At 37.3% G+C, this 20,180-nt stretch overlaps 1 protein-coding gene across 1 annotated transcript in view; it reads left to right on the forward strand.

The window, feature by feature from the left end:
• Window positions 1-20,180, forward strand: part of LOC126761991 (fat-like cadherin-related tumor suppressor homolog) — an 88,812-nt gene that overhangs the window by 18,063 nt on the left and 50,569 nt on the right. The window contains exon 2 of the mRNA XM_050478449.1: window positions 10,972-11,897. Within this exon, the coding sequence (XP_050334406.1) occupies window positions 10,972-11,897 (926 nt within the window). The remainder of the gene's footprint in view (window positions 1-10,971; window positions 11,898-20,180) is intronic.

A 20,180-nucleotide genomic window follows, 5' to 3' on the forward strand; every position in this document is an offset into this window, starting at 1 on the left:
ACGTTGCGAGTTTTCTAGAGAAAAGTTCTGCGAAAGATTTATGGTCCTTTGCGCGTTGGCCACGGCGAATATCGCATTCGATGGAACGATGAGCTGTACGAGATATACGACGACATTGACATACTTAGTTCAGCGAATTAAAAGACAGCGGCTACGCTGGCTAAGTCATGTTGTCCGAATGGACGAAAACACTCCAGCTCTGAAAGTATTCGACGCTGTACTCGCCGGGGAAGCAGAGGAAGAGGAAGACCTCCACTCCGTTGGAAGGACCAAGTGGAGAAGGACCTGGCTACGCTTGGAATATCCAATTGGCGCCACGTAGCGAAAAGGAGAAACGACTGGCGCGCTGTTGTTAACTCGGCTATAATCGCGTAAGCGGTGTCTACGCCAATTAAGAAGAAGAAGAAATGTGTTTTTAGAAACACTATTTTTTTAATGCTATGAAAATGCGTGTAATTTTATATATTTTTTATATTATCTCGTCATTGTGAATGACAAGCATCTTCATTGTAAATACAAGGTTTTCCAAAAAGAGTGGCATGATTTCTTTAAAAAAATACCAAAAACCACATCAAACTCTCAAGTTAGGTGAATGTAATGGTTGTTCTTGAACAATTTGTGATTTTTTGCACCAAAATCGACAGAATTGTTTATTTAAGATGATTTTCTAAAAAAAAGGTTATCATTTTCAAGACGTTTGCTATTGTTTAATGGCTTCATTTCTTAAGGGGGGTTAAGGGTTTAAAGGCAAAAAAAGGGTATATTTGTGTTTTTTTTGCGGCGACATGATTAATATAATTTTAATAAATTTAATAACATATTATTGTACAACTTTTGAAGTATGTACATACATATACTAGAAAAAATTTTCAATTAAAAATATTAATAAATAAGCCTGTAACGGTGAATCTCCAGAACCGCCTTGAAAAAAGTGGAACATTATAACTCGTTGCCAGATCATCTGAAACAAAAAAATTGATATGCGTTTTAAAGGTGATGTATTTCTCGGTGCAACTTGCAATGATCAAAGATCGGGAAATACGTTCTTAAGGCTTGTTGGTTATATGAGGGCTAGGGCGAGTTTTCAGCTGATGATTTTATTTATTCTAAGCACACAAATGCACCGATATAAGAAAAACGCGCTTTCTCAATTTTATTAAGATAACTCACATATTGCCCGATATATACGGTGAGGGATAAATGAAGTAATAACCCGATTCAACCCATTTGTAGAACACAGATATACTGCTCATCGGGAAAGGATTATATCTTAATTTCAATTATGTATATATGTATGTATATCACATGTTGACCAATATTCTTTGAAAAAAGTCAACAATAAGCACTGGGTCCACATATTCAGTACCTAGAGTATTGAAGTATTGAACAGTTTTGGTTCGATTTATGCAATTTTTAGTCATAAAGTTGGTCACCGCAAATGCACTATTCGTGCAAAATTTATATATACATAATAATATAATATAATTCATTATTGATTTAAATGAGGGAAGAATGAATAAATTTTAACACACAAATGTCAGAGAAATACCATACCAAATTTGGTTCAAATCAGCCGAGAGGATCTCGAGATATGTGTTTTCGCCTAAAAGTGGGCGGTGCTACACCCATCGTCTAATTTTGACCCCAGTTCTAGTAATGTCTGAGGCGAATTTAATTATTGTGTTGTCGCCCTTTTAGTAGGTTTTAACAGTACGAGATATGGGAAGTGAGTGGGGTTACCATCCGATGTTATACATTTTCCCACTGTCGGTAGGAGCTCTTATAATATTTGCGCTGGAGGAATTTTATTATTATAGCTTAAGTGGTTTAAGACATATGTATGTACATTAAACTTATTAGAGGACTACAGGTGTCCCTTTCTACTGCAATCCCATGTGCTTAGTTACGGCGCTTTATAGGTTTTCGGGTAATGGCGTGTTTTGGGTGTGGCAGTGGTCCAATTGCGCCTATATACGAACTCGTACTTGTTTTTGCCAAGAAACGCGCATACCAAGTTTTATCAAAATATCCCAATTTTTAACTGAGGTTATAACTTGCACAAACGAACGGACAGACAGACAGACAATCACCCGGATTTCAACTACATCTATCTCGCTTAGTTTTAGGTGATATCTACAAGCGTTAGGTGAACAAAGCTATTATTGCTCTGTAGCAGCATGTTGCAAGAGTATAAAAATTACAGATCACGACGTATAAAAAAATGGGCGAAATCATTTCATCTCTATTGGAAAGCCCGGCATTTCAGCGAAATTCCTCTAACGCAGTTAGGGTATAACCGAACATTATATACTCTTGCATCTTGCAAGGATGAAAGCCACCTTCAGCAGTTGTCAAAACTTTAAATTACACAAGTAAGGAAAGGCTAAGTTCGGATGCAACCGAATATTTTAACTCTTGCAACTTGCAAGAATCAAAACCAAGGAAATACTTTAAGGTGTAAAACCAATCATATAGAGTAAAGTCAGTCGGATGTGGGAAAATCTCGATATAAGTTGTATAGGGTCTAGAAAGTTTTCGCTCAAATTTATATAATGATTATCTCTTAATTTCATTTATATACTTACATCACACATTGACCAACATTTTCGATCAAAAGTCAATTATAGGTACCGGGGTCTAAATATTCGATACCTATGGGCTTGAACAGAATTCATTAGATTTCAACAATTTTTGATCTTAAGGTTGGACACACTAAAGACATTATTCGTGTAAAGTTTTATCCCGTAATATTAATTACTTCTTGATTCGTTTACTGGAATCTGAACGAATCGAATGGAATTAAAAATTGCGCTATATAGGAAGTAGGAGTACTTGTTTTCCGATTTCGTCCATTTTCACAAAGTGACATTAGAATGTAAGAAGAATGCCACGTACTAAATTTTGTCGAAATCGGTTGGTCGGGTCCCGAGATATGGGATTTCACCAAAAAAGGCGGCGATGCCGCGCCCATCGTCCAATTTTCACACCAGTTCCCATAAGGCTTTCTTATACCATCTCGGTGGTAAAATTTAATGTCTCTGGCGAATTTAGTTATTGATTTATCGCGCTTTTAGCTTTGCATCCTTTTGCACACTGCCGGTAGAAGTTCTTATAGATTTGTACTCAGCAAATTTGGTTGTAGTAACTTAAGTGGTTTAGGGGACGTGTACATTAAACTTGTTAGAGGGCGGGGCCGCGCCCATTTTTCCAAAAAAGTCGCCCACAGGTAACTTGCTACTGCGATCCTTTGCTTCAAATTACAGCTTTATATCGAATTTAGTGATTAGTTATGGCACTTTACATGTTTTCGGTTAATGGCGATTTGTGGGCGTATCAGTGGTCCGATACTCACCTACGAACTCGAAATATATTTTGTACTAAGCAACCCACATACATACTAAGTTTCATCGAGATATCTCAATTTTTATTCAAGTTTCCGTCCGCTTGCACGGACAGTCGGACGAAGGGACAGACAGACAACCGGATTTCAACTTTTCTCATCTGATCATGTATATATACATAACCCTATATCTATCTCGCTTAGTTTTAGGTGATACCTACAACCATTAGGTTATCAAAACTGTAATACTCTGTAGCAACTGGTTGCAAGAGTATTAAAATTAAGCAAGGGCTAAGTTCGGGTGCTCTTGATCATTTTATACTCTTGCAACGTTATTAAATTCATTCAGGTGGTGGCAAAACTTTATATTAAAATATGTTGCGAAAGAATTAAATTTAGTATTATTTCTATATATCAGTTCGCGTCAGCTAAAATTGTATTAAAACATCTTTAAATTAGTGATATGTATGTATGTATGTGATATTATCTCGACTGAAGAGACTAAATTAAATATTTTGAGTTAATGTGGAAAATGTCAACTATAAGATCGAAATTCTTTATATTAGGGATATGAGGCTTTGACCAATTCCATTTTAAGTCAGCGCTAAACCACATAATTTTTAAGAAAACTTGTCCATTTAGTTTCATTAAAATATCACATTTTGACCAACTTGAACAGTTTAAATTCAAGTGGAACAAATAAAGAATGGCTAACTTCGAACATTTTATACTCTTGCAACTTGCAAGAAACCTTTAAGGTGTAAAACGGATCATATAGAGTAAAGTCAGTCGGATGTTCGAAAATTCTGATGTTAGTTATATAGGCCAAATTTTACCTCAAAATTATTTATTTTAAGCACAAAGATACACTGATATGAGCAAAACACGCTCTCATTTTCATTGGGATAACTCACGTATTGGACGATATATGCGGAACAAAGTCATCCCGAATTTTGAAAATCTGTATATTAAGTATATGGGGGCCAAGGGAAGTATTGGCCCGATTCAACCCATTTTTGACATACAGACATATTATAAGAGAATGATTACCTTAATTTAAGTTATCTAAATATTCGGTACATAGGGGCTTGTGATATGTAATTTCACATAAAAGTGGGCGATGCCAAGCCCATTATCAAATTTTTACCCGGCTCCTATAAAGGCCTCTTTTAACATCTCTCTTGTAAAATGTTAAGTCTGAATCGTATTTACTTATTGAGTTATCGTACTTTTTATCAGTATCGTTATATGGGGAACGGGGCTATTTTCCGATTTCATCCATTTTTACAGTGCCGGTAGGATTACTTAAGGAATTTTTTCTATGAAAATTTTGTAGCTTTTGAAAGTTGTTGTGAATATACATATATATGTATGTATATACATAAGTACAAAAATAAAATGTTTCATCCAAAATGCATTTGTGAACTATTAGTTGAATCAATGCAGACTATTTTTATACGAAATATACATACATATATATATGTATATATACATATATAGTACGTATGGATAGTATTCTCATCCCCCCTCCTCATGAGTATTTACATGTATATTTGTTTTGTTTGTTTTAATTAGCATAAAGCAAAAACTAGAAAATTCCGGAAACTAGAGTGTAAACCAAGCCTTGTTTTGCAAATAATATCGTCCAGATTTTTTGACTTGTATGATCCGTAATACCTCAAAATATATTACATCGCTTTTGACAATTTTACGTTTAAGATAACCTCAAAAAAGAAACTTCTGTGAGTATACTTGTACATCTGAGTCTTCACTTAATATCATCCAATCTAATCTTTCAACTACCGGTAATAAAACCTTTAAAGTGTGATCTATTTGATCTTCATAAAGATTTTAGTTTATTTACAGTATCGGATAAATATTTGCAACTGAAATATGTTAATGAAAATAGTGTCGATTGCATGAAAAATAATTGCCGGAGACCTACTATTTTAATTTGATTTTAAATATTGGATGTTGATTAAGGTAAACAAAACGAATTTATTAAATTTTTTCAATTTATTTGTTTAATGTATATAAAAAAAACGATATAACATCTATATTCAATAAGACAGAACAACTCAAAGAAAACGGTTCATTATTTTTTATAAAATAAAAGACAAATTTAGTATTTTGTAGCAAACCCATTAACTGCTTTGTATCGCTGCGGCATTGAAGATATAAAGTTATCCACTATGATTTGGTGTATATATCTCAGTGCCTCCAGGACCCTTTGAAAAAAGTGATCAATATTTGCCACATTACTGCGATCAATTCTTTTTTTTATAATTTCCCATAAATTTTCTATGGGATTAAGGTCTGGGGACTGTGGAGGCCTGATAAAGCTGTCTATATGTATATTACATAATATGATGAGGATAAATATTTGTCCTTACTGACTTGAAAAAGACAAATAGCCAGATAAACAAAATAATTATGATAATACTAAATAACTGAATAAATGTTATTCAACAGGATTTCTGATCGTAGGCTGGCTTATATCTTAAGATAGCTTGCTATGAGATTCGTAAGTTGTGGAAACAAATCTTTCCCAAAGTAACCCTATTTTGATTATTCGTTAATTAAAACTATAAATATATGTTAAATGATTTGATTAAATTATTGAATCTGAAGTGTATAATCCGTAGAGTATTGCTAGGTAAAGATGCCTATAATGCCATGGGTCGAATAGTTTTGTTTTGTAATTTGTGAAAATAAGAAAATGATATTTTGAACATATCGTTATCTTCTAATAAGATGAATAGTTATTTTCTGTAGGTATGTATTTTCGTTTCTATAGCTGGGATAAACTGATTTGCGGTACTTTCATTGCTATGGTCAATTGTGGTTAGAATAATCTGTGGAGTGCGTCTGCTACGATGTTTGTATTTCCAGGTTTGCACTTCATTACGTAGTTTGACTCTTCGGGGTTGTACCTTTTCTTTTTCCCATTGCGGCTTTTATTAGTCAATGCAAAAGTGCGCGGTTGGTGATCTGTGAAAAATACGACCTACGCTTATCCATATATGTAAATAGTTTCTAAGTGTTGTGAAAGCCCAGATTATATCCACCATTTCTTTCTCGATAGGTTTGGTCTCCTGCTTGCTCGAGGAAGGGACTTAAAACGTAATTTGATGCGTCGATAGTAAGATGAAACTCTTGTTTGAAATTTGGGAAAGATAGCACAACTTCGTTTGATATTAATGAGAATTTTGCTTTTAATTGAAACCTTCTATTGCACTTTGATGGAATACAATAAGCTGTTTATTTGAGGCGATGTTGTACATTCGTCCAACTTCTCTTCTTAAAAGCGGTGGAAGGCGTTTGGCTAGTTTGAGTAATCTGTGATGAAGCGTTGATAGTAATATAATAGGCGAAGAAAATCCCTCAAGTCCTTCTGTGTACAATATGCAATATATGTATTACAACTTTTGGTTTTTCCTTAGCGGGATTAGTTTTTATGTCTGTAGGTTATATAATGAAATCTAAAAATTCAACATCCTTACGGAAAACCTTCCAATTGAATTCCAATTGGCTTTGCTAGTCTTTGCCCAACATTATTATGTCGTCTATATAGATAACATACATATGTATTTTGTTTGTTTAGATACATAGTTTCCGATATTTCTATATAAAATATTTATACATGTGTGCAAAAAATTATTTCAATACAATTACATATCTTCTTAGTTATAAATCAAATAATATTGTATTTTTTAATAAGGGAAGGTGTTGCTCTTACATATATTCATCATTTGGACACGATGATGCATTGACTCCACCAGTTTTTTTTTTAGACATATCAATTGACCATTTCGATCAAAATTGCATGTTTTAGTTGTTTAAGGATGTCATATTCCTTGGAAGATGTATAAATTTCGTCCAAAAGACTTCCTCATAGATCCTCGTTCGGATTCAAATCTGGGCTTAAGGCAGACCACTCCATCAAAACAATTCTCCGAGAGTTAAAGAACGTCTTTGCCGTTTTAGCCAATTGGATCGGTGCTTTGTCTTGCTGAAAAATCCATTCATCACCATGTAAATCACCAAGAAAATCAAGGAGCTTCCAACAAATCAATGTAGATTTCTGCAAAGTATATTTTGGACTTGCCTCTTGATGAAAATGCTGCCAATACCACAAGCGATCCCCTACCATGAACGCGATTTGACAGCTTCTCATGGAGAATTTTTGGTCAAATTCGAATTCTTTGAACCAAAATGTATATCTTTCATAAAATCCAATTCATGCATTTTTTTACGTTACACTGCTTTTTATATTTAATGCATAAATATTTTCTTATTTGATGCACACGTTGTTTATTTACATTTATGTAGACCAAGTTCTCCTTTTATTTGTCTGCAACTCATATGGCTATTGGTTGCTAGCTTCTGAATGTGCCGTTTACTCCTGTCATCAATAGTACCTATCAGAAAATTTGTTATTGTGTGCAAATGCTTCTTTACAGAAAAAGAAGCCTGGCTAGCTTTGATGCCCGAGTGACTCATTCCTTTAATCAAGTCACGCTCCTCATCTGATAATATTGACCAAATTTAATTCATTTTTTCGTCCTAAATCTTTATTCATGTACTGTGATTTAAAATTTTTATCTCAGTTTTTTTCTATTGATATAAACATATCATCAGTGGCACCGGTGAGAACAAAAATTATTAATTTTGCATATACATCTAAATATGGTTTTACACATGTTCCGACTTACTTCATGAGAAATAACCGTACTATGAGTACTGTATTAATGAATTTTTTAAATGACGCTAAACCATAAGATAATTACAATAATATACAGTGAATCAAAAAAGTTTTGGTACACCTCAGTTTTTCCCCTTTGCTTCAATATAACTTTTAATTAACTGAACATACCAAGCAAAAAACAAACATATTCGTTTAAATAATGTTTTTTAATACATATATACAAAAATTAAAAATAAAAAATTCATACACGTAGGAAATTATTAAGAAAATAATGAAAAAGAGTCATATTCATATCAAAAAAGTATTGGCACAAAATATAAAAATGGTAATACAAAAGATGAAGAAAAAGAAATTGAAAATGTTTAATATTTTGTTGCACCTCCCTTGGCTTTAATAATCGCTTGCAAACGCCTTTGCATACTTGCGACCAAATGGGAAGTCTCCCGACTGGTAATATTGGCCCATTCTTCCTTCAGAGCATTTTTAAGGGATTCTTTCGAAGTTATTTGGTACGTGCGAATTTTTTTTTAAGCAAATGCCAAATATGCTCAATGGGATTGAGATCAGGGGATTGCGGAGGTGTTTTCAGCTGCTTGCAGTTATAAATTAACCACTCTTGAACCAAACGCGAAGTGTGTTTGGGATCATTGTCTTGTTGGAACTGCCATTTCTCTCCATTTAAGCCCAATTTAGTTACGCTCGAAAGCAAATTGTTCTTCAAAAGGCTTAAATAAACAAGATTATCCATTTTTTCGTCTATAAAAACAAGATTCCCAACTCCACTTGCCGCTATACACCCCCACACCATTACGTTTCCGCCGCCATGCTTGATTGTTTTTAAGATGTTATTTTCTTGGAGCTCCATGTTGGGCTTTCGCCATATTTTTTGAGACCCATCCGATCCAAATAAATTGAATTTGGATTCATCATTAAAAATTACGTTTTTCCAAAAAGTTTCAGGTTGGTGTAGGTGAGCTTTAGCGAAATCCATCCTCTTTTTTTTTGTTAGCTTTTGAAATGTGAGGCTTTCGTCGAGGTACACGACCATGATTACCGGCCTTATGCAGGGTATTTCGAACTATCTGTGAGCTAAATGTTTTCCCCAGTTGTTCCTGCATTTTTTCACTCAATCCTACAGCCGAAATTTTTGGGTCTTTTGCCACTGCGCCAATAATGGACCTTTCCTCCCGATCAGAAAAAGTTTTTGGCCTCCAGATCTGGAATTGCTTTCTATTTTTCCGCTGCTTATGTAATGGTTTATTACATTCCTTACTTTGGAAAATGATCTATTGACAATTTGTCCTATTTCGCGCAATGATTTTTTTCCAGGTACAGATTCAAAATGAGTTTTCCCACTTCAACGGTTATCTCTTTTCCGCGAACCATTTTGCTCAATCTATGTCAAGGCTAAACACATTACTAAAAGTCAATTGCTCTAATTATTCATTAATATGCAATATCTAACAGAAGTCACCAAAAACGGGATCAAAGGAACGGGGGGGAAAGGACTTAAAGAGGAATATGCAAAAAACATGATGTGTGACAATACTTTTTTGATGTGTTTTTCGCTGTTTCTGACTTCTTTTCTAGATTTGGGGGGAGTGGGGGGTGAATGTAACGGTATATTTTCGCTTGCATTTTGTTTTGTTTCTACCAGTTACACTATGTATAAAAATAATTGAATGAGATTATTTTTTGTTGCTTTTTAACTATCTTTCTTTAGAAAATCAAAGTGAGCCAAAACTTTTTTGATTCACTGTACATATGTATCAGACAGCTGCAACGAGTATGATTAAATCAGAACAAACACTCGTGCCAAACACACAATCGAACCCATTCCGTTTCATCATAGACAATATTGTTAATTAATTCGAGTATCCGCCAGTGTCAACTGATTTGATGCAACACGAACAATCTGTTCTTCGGCAATCACGATCGAGTAAACGGTATGGCTAGCTTCGGTTCAAATCGTATCGTGTCAGTTCATAGCGTTGCGACGATTGTTTGAATCGATGTGAAACTGCGGGTAAACAACCAGTAAATCTACGAGTACAGCAAACAACAACAATTTTCTGCTGGATTGATTTGAATCATGTGTGGCAAAAAATGTATCAGCTTTGAACATCTGCGCATATTACAAATTTTCGATGCGTAAGCAATGGCAATTCCATCGAGTACGTGCATACATATATACATACATTTGTTGTATGTATGTACTCGATGCAATTCCCATTATACATAAAACATATGCATATAGACACATATGTTTTTGTAATAGAACAGAAGTGCACGAGTAAATCAGTGTTTAGGGGATGATATACAAACCGAACGCTGTCGATCATTTCAATCATTGAAGATGAGTATGGATCATTTCGGTTCGATTCATAAACAAATCATGTATAAGCTGATCGCTAGTGATTCAAAGTTGTTCTCTGATTTAAAGACAGACGGTTCGATTCGTGTACAGGAATCGAACTGACACAATCAGACAGAGTAACAATACCCGATTATGAACAAAAATTTATTGCTCGTTGCAGTTCTCTGATATGTATGTATGTATGTATGTATAACAATGTTTGTTGTGTCGTAAGCAAATCATAAATTATAAAGGAAAACAATTTCAAATATTTATTCGACTGAGGTATACCATTACCAGCCCGTTCGCTAGTGAACATATGGAATGTATGATATTTTCGAATTATTCTCTTTATAAAATAAGGGGTTGAGATAATAAGAGAAGAAGAAGATTGAAAAGGTCTATTTTTATTCTAAACCGATATTTTGGAATATATTAATTTTATATAGGGCGGATTCAAATCGAAAGCTCAATAAAATCGGTACTAGGTCATAAGGAAATACTACTAGTAATTGAATTTATTGCTTACCTTTATTTATATATGTATGTTCGTATTTTTTCTTACAGGATTATGCCATGTAACTTGTTCTTATAGTATTTGTAATATGAAGATCAAACGCTATGCAGTGTTCGTGACTCCAAAACAGCCCACGTCCTTATGGACAATTCTAATAATTTGGTTTTGCCTATTGCAACCAACTTATCTGAAAACGGATGTACCCGAACCAACAGAGCAAAAACATCAGCGCATACACCATCATCAAAGAAGTGAGGCGACATCACTGCATGTCACAGCAAATTATATCACGTTAAATAAGTACAAATTCCGACACAAATTGTACAATGCCACCATACCCGAGAACAGTGTAGGCAAAACATATGCGATACCATTGGCGCGTGAAGACATTATGGGTATTGCCATTATACCGGGTGCCGAGGTTAAGTATCGCATCGTAGCAGGAGACCGTGACAAGCTATTTAAAGCTGAAGAGCGTTTAGTTGATGATATTGCATTTCTAGCGATACGCACAAGAACTAGTAATGTTGTGCTAAATCGAGAAAAGAATGAGGAGTATTTGTTGAAAGTGAGAGCGATGATCAAATATAATCTAGGTGATGATTATATCAGTGATGAGACGGAAACAACTGTACATATACGTGTATTGGATCGCAACGATTTGAGTCCGCTCTTCTATCCCATTGAATATGCACAAATCGTTCCGGAGGATATGCCAATACATAGAAGTATATTGCGTGTTACAGCCGAAGATGCCGATTTGGGTGTTAATGGCGAAATATACTATAGTTTTCTTATCGACAATGAATACTTTTCGATACATCCCACGACTGGAGTAATTACATTAAATAGGCAGCTAAGATATACAGAAAGTTCTCATTATAACTTAACAGTGCTTGCGAATGATCGCGGCTCAGCCATTAATCATTACAATCATCAATCGAGTAAAGCGAAAGTTTCCATAACCGTAGAACAAGTAAGTAACATCATACTCAAGTATATACATATGTACATATATATAACCTGTTATAAATCAACTTTCATAGAATACATGATTAAGACAACCGTTTGGGTCATAGAACCAACATCGTCATACTTACAGTGAGACGATTTTGAAAAAAAAAATTAACTATATTATTTTTTTTTAAATATACCGTATTTTGTTGAACCCATTATCTGATAAATCTCTATTATGAAATCAAATTTAAAATAAGTAAGGTATACATACTTGCTAGTAACAATTTAATAGATCAATTTTATCTGTATATTTATGTATTTCTGTGATATACATACATACCTGAATTCAACCACATTGTCAAGAATGTCTTATTATCCATCTTATTTAGCTTGTTACTGTTCCACTATATTAGTTCCCTTCGCATTCACTTTGGCAATAAATGTAAGTATATACATATATGTATATACAGGTACATATCGTCACCTGAAATGCAAAATAACGTATCATCAAAAAATTCAAAATTGAGTGTCTTATTGATTACGATTCACTACTTCAAATTATATACATAACATTACATATGTCCAACATTTTCAGGTTCTGTGCTCAGATACAAACCAGTTTTAATCAATTTTAAATTTTTTTTCACTCATGTTCCATTTTATTCCGTGTTTCATTCTTGCCACTGTAAATTTCCGAAAATGTTGTTGCGTTATTTTGCATTTCAGGTGACGATATATTCATATTTCTCACACAAATTTCGTGCATATTTTTTGCTATTAAAGCGATTTTAAAAAGTTTAAGGCTTTACCACGTCATAAACGCACTTGATTTCATGAAAAATGTGTATAAATCGATTACGAATTTTCCAATTTTATAACGGGTTTGACTTATTTAAATCTGACATTCGTCATCAGACAATTATGCTTGCTAAGTATGCATCATTTTTTGTGGAAAATAAAACAAATTTATTTCAAAGTGAAATATTTTTGCAAATGCATTATCACTTTATATTATGTATATATATTTAATATTTTAACTTTTCAAGGATTCTTCTTCTTCTTAATTGGCGTAGACCGCTTACGCGATTATAGCCGAGTTAACAACAGCGCGCCAGTCGTTTCTTCTTTTCGCTACGTGGCGCCAATTGGATATTCCAAGCGAAGCCAGGTCCTTCTCCACTTGGTCCTTCCAACGGAGTGGAGGTCTTCCTCTTCCTCTGCTTCCCCCGGCGAGTACTGCGTCGAATACTTTCAGAGCTGGAGTGTTTTCATCCATCCGGACAACATGACCTAGCCAGCGTAGCCGCTGTCTTTTAATTCGCTGAACTATGTCAATGTCGTCGTATATCTCGTACAGCTCATCGTTCCATCGAATGCGATATTCGCCGTGGCCAATGCGCAAAGGACCATAAATCTTTCGCAGAATTTTTCTCTCGAAAACTCGTAACGTCGACTCATCGGTTGCTGTCATCGCCCAAGCCTCTGCACCATATAGCAGGACGGGAATTATGAGCGACTTATAGAGTTTAGTTTTTGTTCGTCGAGAGAGGACTTTACTTTTCAATTGCCTACTCAGTCCGAAGTAGCACCTGTTGGCAAGAGCAATCCTGCGTTGGATTTCCAGGCTGACATTGTTCGTGGTGTTAATACTGGTTCCTAAGTAGACGAAATTATCTACAACTTCAAAGTTATGACTGTCAACAGTGACGTGAGAGCCAAGTCGCGAGTGCGACGACTGTTTGTTTGATGACAGGAGATATTTCGTTTTGCCCTCGTTCACTGCCAGACCCATTTTCTGTGCTTCCTTGTCCAGCCTGGAGAAAGCAGAACTAACGGCGCGGGTGTTGAGGCCGATGATATCAATATCGTCGGCATACGCCAGCAGCTGTACACTCTTATAGAAGATGGTACCTTCTCTGTTTAGTTCTGCAGCTCGAACTATTTTCTCCAAAAGCAGGTTGAAGAAGTCACACGATAGGGAGTCGCCTTGTCTGAAACCTCGTTTGGTATCGAACGGCTCGGAGAGGTCCTTCCCGATCCTGACGGAGCTTTTCGTGTTGCTCAGCGTCAACTTACACAGCCGTATTAGTTTTGCGGGGATACCAAATTCAGACATCGCGGCATAAAGGCAGCTCCTTTTCGTGCTGTCGAAAGCAGCTTTGAAATCGACAAAGAGGTGGTGTGTGTCGATTCTCCTTTCACGGGTCTTTTCCAAGATTTGGCGCATGGTGAATATCTGGTCGGTTGTTGATTTTCCAGGTCTGAAGCCACACTGATAAGGTCCAATCAGTTTGTTGACGGTGGGCTTTAATCTTTCACACAATACGCTCGATAGAACCTTATATGCGATGTTCAGGAGGCTAATCCCACGGTAGTTGGCGCAGATTGTGGGGTCTCCTTTTTTATGGATTGGGCATAGCACACTTAAATTCCAATCGTTGGGCATGCTTTCGTCCGACCATATTTTACAAAGAAGCTGATGCATGCACCCTATTAGTTCTTCGCCGCCGTGTTTGAATAGCTCGGCCGGTAGTCCGTCGGCCCCTGCCGCTTTGTTGTTTTTGAGGCGGGCAATTGCTATTCGAACTTCTTCATGGTCGGGTAATGGAACGTCTGCTCCATCGTCATCGATTGGGGAATCGGGTTCTTCTTCTCCTGGTGTTGTGCGTTCACTGCCATTCAGCAGGCTGGAGAAGTGTTCCCTCCATAATTTAAGTATGCTCTGGGCATCAGTGACTAGATCACCTTTGGGGGTTCTACAAGAGTATGCTCCGGTCTTGAAACCTTCTGTAAGCCGCCGCATTTTTTCGTAGAATTTTCGAGCATTACCCCTGTCGGCCAGCTTATCAAGCTCTTCGTACTCACGCATTTCGGCCTCTTTCTTCTTCTGTCTGCAAATGCGTCTCGCTTCCCTCTTCAACTCTCGGTATCTATCCCATCCCGCACGTGTAGTGGTCGATCGTAACGTTGCGAGGTAGGCAGCCTGTTTTCTCTCCGCTGCGACACGGCACTCCTCGTCGTACCAGCTGTTCTTTTGCTCTTTCCGAAAACCAATGGTTTCGGTTGCAGCTGTACGTAAGGAATTTGAAATGCCGTCCCACAGTTCCCTTATACCGAGTTGTTGACGAGTGCTCTCAGAGAGCAGGAGTGCAAGCCGAGTAGAAAATCGTTCGGCTGTCTGTTGTGATTGCAGCTTCTCGACGTCGAACCTTCCTTGTGTTTGTTGACGTGCGTTTTTTGCTGCACAGAGGCGGGTGCGTATCTTGGCTGCAACAAGATAGTGATCCGAGTCGATGTTAGGACCTCGGAGCGCACGCACATCTAAAACACTGGAGACGTGTCTTCCATCTATCACAACATGATCGATCTGGTTGGTAGTTTTTCGATCCGGAGACTGCCAGGTAGCTTGATGTATCTTCTTGTGCTGGAATCTAGTACCACAGATAACCATATTTCGGGCCCCGGCGAAGTCGATCAGCCTCAGCCCATTTGGGGATGTTTCGTCGTGGAGGCTGAATTTACCGACCGTAGTGCCAAATATACCTTCTTTGCCCACCCTGGCGTTAAAGTCGCCAAGCACGATTTTGACATCGTGGCGGGGGCAGCTCTCATAAGCGCGCTCCAAGCGCTCATAGAAGGCATCTTTGGTCACATCGTCCTTCTCTTCCGTCGGGGCGTGGGCGCAAATCAGCGATATGTTGAAGAATCTCGCTTTGATGCGGATTGTGGCTAGACGTTCATTCACCGGAGTGAATGATAGTACTCGGCGACGGAGTCTCTCTCCCACCACGAATCCAACACCAAACTTGCGCTCCTTTATATGGCCACTGTAGTAAATGTCACAAGGACCTACTCTTCTCTGTCCTTGTCCCGTCCATCGCATTTCTTGGACGGCGGTGATGTCAGCCTTTATTTTCGCGAGGACATCAACCAGCTGGGCAGCGGCACCTTCCCAATTAAGGGTCCGGACATTCCAGGTGCATGCCCTTATTTCGTAGTCCTTATTTCGTTTGCCATGGTCGTCATCAAAAGGGGGTTTCTCTTCCGAGGCTGTCGCTTTCTTTTCATTGGGGGTGTTTTTTACGTGGCGGGTCCCAAACCCAGCGCACAACCCTAAGCAGGGGATGTTTCGCCTTCTCACATTAGCTCGCCTTCGAACGGATGTTCTTAGGCTACCCAGAGGATACTTGGTCAAAGACCGGAAGTTGTGAGCTGCTTGAGCCATGTGTAAAAGAATCGTTTCTGGCCACTCCCAAGTGAATGGCGATCAGAGAACTTTCCTCACTTGCGTGAACTTCTACACATGACTCCATCCTTTCAAGGATTATTGGGTTATTATTAGCAAAAATATGGACAAAATGTTATGAATAAAATATAAATTTCGCCCAACTTTTCCAAACCAAAAGTGGAATGAACTCATATGACGTATCAATATGGGTAAATAGATGTTTGATTTTGTATTAGTATATCCCTGTATTACCCATATATATGTAGGTATAGAGTGTCCTAAAATTAATGCAAGATTTGAATTAAATGGAAAAAACAGTTGTTAGTTTTTCCGATTGTAATTTTTTATTGAGTTATATAGTACCAAAGATAGGGCTATTTATGGAATAACACATTGGGAAAATAGCCTCCACGCTTTTCCATATACATACGCTCTCGTTTGTCCCAATTTTCCATGACTATTCTTCATAAATGCATCTGAAAACCTCACATAGTAGTGGAATGGTTGCAATAGACCTGTGATTTTAAATAGCCCAATAAAAATAAATCTAATAAGGTTATAACAGCTCAAGGATGGTCCAATTATGTCTACAGCTCAAAAAAACAGACACGTTGTAGATGGGTTTTGATCTGCGGCCACCAAGCTTAATACAGGGTCCGGCACTCGAAGTGTAACCTGCTTCAGACCGATTGCGCAGCTGTCGCACTGGAATCAGCTGTTTATAAACACTGACAGTTCGGAGTATTGTTCACAAGTGTACAAAAGCGTTTTGCCAAAAGTGAACGCAAAAAAAAGTGATCAGCGATGGACTTCAAACGTAATAGTGTGATTGCTTTATATTTAGCTCGAAAAACACAGCCAGCAATTGTTCGTCAGCTCAAACACCTTAATGTGAATCAAGTTTTTGTTTATCGCACCATCACTCGTTACAATGATACTGGTAATGGTGAGATGGTTCGGAAAGTGAAGAAGCGACTTGAGCGAAATCCATGACGAAGTGCCAATCAAATGGCTAAAGAACTGAAAATGTCCGACCGCAGCATCCGACGCATATTGAAAAATGAGCTCAAGGTCAAGCCTTACAAGTTCAAAAGGGCCATGATCTCACACCGAAGCAGCAACAAGTAAGACTAGAGAGAGCGAAGCAGTTGCTTCGCTTGGCCGAAAGCGGTCAAATTCCGAACATTGTGTTTTCTGACGAAAAAAATTTTCCAATTGAGCAATTCGTAAACTCTCGAAACCAGGAGGCAGTACCCGCCACAAATAATGGTTTGGGCCGCTGTCACCGCAGATGGGCGCTCTCCAGTTGTTTTCATTGAGCCTGGCGTCAAAGTAAATGGGACATATTATCGGGAAAGTGTTCTGGAGGTGAAAACGTGGGCAAACAAAAATTTCGGTCGCAAACCATGGACGTTTCAACAAGACTCAGCACCGTCTCACAAAGCGCAAGTGAACCAAGAATGGCTGAAAAACAGCGTTCCGACACAATGCCTCTCAAATTCACCAGATGCGAATCCAGTGAATTATTCTCTCTGGCCATTTTGGAGAGCAAGGTCCGATGTAAAAAATACACCAGTCTCGAGATGCTGAAGAAAGTCATTGTCCGTGAGTGGGCCAAAATATCGGCAAGTCATATTCGGGCAGCTTGCGATTCGTTTTTTGACCGTCTCAAGGCCATAGTTAAGGCAAGAGGTGGTCATATCGAGTAAAAGTGAATTGGTTCTGAATTTATCACACATAATTTTCCAAACCGAATTTATGGCTTTTTTAATTGAAACTTCGAGTGCCGGACCCTGTAATAAAGACTTGTTGTTCGCCCCATTATTAAGCCTAAATTGTTGGCTGTCGATTTATTTTATTTAGGGTTGTCACCATTTTACTTCATAAATGCAGACATATAATTGAATCCCTTAATTTCAGTAATATATATCACACACTGACCAACATTTTCGATCAAAAGTCAACTATAGGTATAGTCTAAATATTCGGTACCTAGGAGCTTGAACAGTTTTCAGTGCATTTTAACAATTTTGGGTCGTAAGGTAGCGCACACTAAAGACATGATTCGGGCAAAGTTGTATCACTTTATATTAATTGCTTCTTGATTCGTGTACTGGAAACTGAACGAATCAAGTGGAATTTAAAATTGCGCTATATGGGAAGTAGGCGTAGTTGTTTTCCGATTTCGTCCATTTTCACAAAGTGACATAAGAATGTAAGAAAAATGTTTTGTCGAAATCGGTTGGTCGGTTGTCTCTGGCGTATTTAGTTATTGATTTATCGCGCTTTTAGTAGTTTTTAACAGTACCGTTATATAGGGAGTTGTCCTTCGATTATTTCATCCATTTTCACACTGTCGGTAGAAGTTCTTATAAGACCATTACCATATTTTGGTTGTTGTAGCTTAAGTGGCTTAGGAGATATGTACATTAAACTTGTTAGAGGGCGGGGCCACTTTTTCAAAAAAATTTGCCCACAGGTGGCCTCATTACTACGATCCTTTGTACCAAATTACTGCTTTATGTATATCGTAATTTAGTGCTTAGGTGTAGCACTTTATAAACATATACTGGAAACATGAATATTATTAATGTATTAAAATAGTAGTAGCTTTAAAATATATTATAAATAGTAGACGAGCGGGAATCTTCCGAAAACTTCCTCTGCAGTGACTTCAATATCATGATGCGTGTGCAGCAACTCCAGGCCGTTCAATCTATTTTGAAGCATTTTTGTTCTCAGCCACGTTTTCGCATAGCGAAGTGCCGAAAAAGAGCTTTCAGAGCTCGCATTCGTCACAGGAAGTGTGCAGAATATGCGAAAAAAACTATGAATTACGGGGTATAGGTCTACATCGCAGTTTTCAACGTTTCCAATGCAGTAGTCGGAAACTTGTTGTCTTTTGATTTTTGCTTCTGCCCCCAATGGCACTGCCAGTGATCAAGTTCATATTTCAGCTTCAAATTTCACACGACGTTGTCATTATCCTAAAGGCCTTTGAATCTATCTATCAAGCAATCAAAAAGTTGTCAATTTCTTTGGTTTTCAAAGCTCATCCTTTTTCTGGAAGTAGCAAACTCAGTTTAAGTCCATCTAATACTTCTCTAAAAAAGCGCGTCTTCAAATCTTGGCCGATTGTATCCAACAGAGGAATGTACTCTGAGACCCTGTAGTATTCTTCGCAAGTTCTCACGCAGAAATTTTCGTTTTTTTGTTTGTCGGCCGCAGTTTCTTGGTTATTCTACGTCAACTTTCAGTTATGCCGCCATTTTTATCGTGCTTGAATAAATGGATCGAACATGTCCTTAGCTTTTTTGTCTGTGATTTGGAAACGTTACGAGTGCCTTTGTCAGATCGATTCATTCTTTCTGAAGAATCACGCTGAGTGAATGAGTTAGAGATATTTACATAGGCAAAACATCCCAATCATAAGTTCAAATTTACACACGGCTGCGATGAGTCTCGTTGTTTTTCCCGCTGTTTCCTAACTTTTCTAGTTACTTATTGTTGTTTCTTCAAGATAAATTGCCACAGTAAAAAACACGCCTTAAAATGTCAGTATTAATCGAACAAATCACAGATGGAGCTGAATGCAGCATCTATTTGAAGTTCTCTATCAACCAGCGTTGTTTCAAATTTAGCACTTTCAGGTACAGATCTTTATTCAGAGTAGTAAAATTATTAATAAGCTATTTAGCCCTTGGAGTGGGGAAATGTCCTCAATTTCCCCCTCTGAATCCGCATTTTTTGCAACAAATTAATTCAATATAGATACTAAACTTCTGCATGAATGTACCCATATCTATGTAGCTTAACAGACCTGTACAGTAGTGTAGTGTTCTTAAAAATACTGTACTCATTCTTTGCTGTACAGTATACTTCTTAGGGCAGAAGTACTAAGTAGCACAGCATTTTTATTGTTCTCACTTAGAATGGTTGAACTCTTCGTGAATGAGGACTACATTTGTCTTTTTTTAATACGCTGTAAATCAAGCGAAATTATAAGGACAGCTTGTGTGTGCTATTATACAACTGTGCAGATGAGCTCAGTATTATTCAACACGTGTATAAACA

This window comes from Bactrocera neohumeralis, chromosome 6 (assembly GCF_024586455.1).
Source record: "Bactrocera neohumeralis isolate Rockhampton chromosome 6, APGP_CSIRO_Bneo_wtdbg2-racon-allhic-juicebox.fasta_v2, whole genome shotgun sequence".
Lineage (NCBI taxonomy): Eukaryota > Metazoa > Arthropoda > Insecta > Diptera > Tephritidae > Bactrocera > Bactrocera neohumeralis.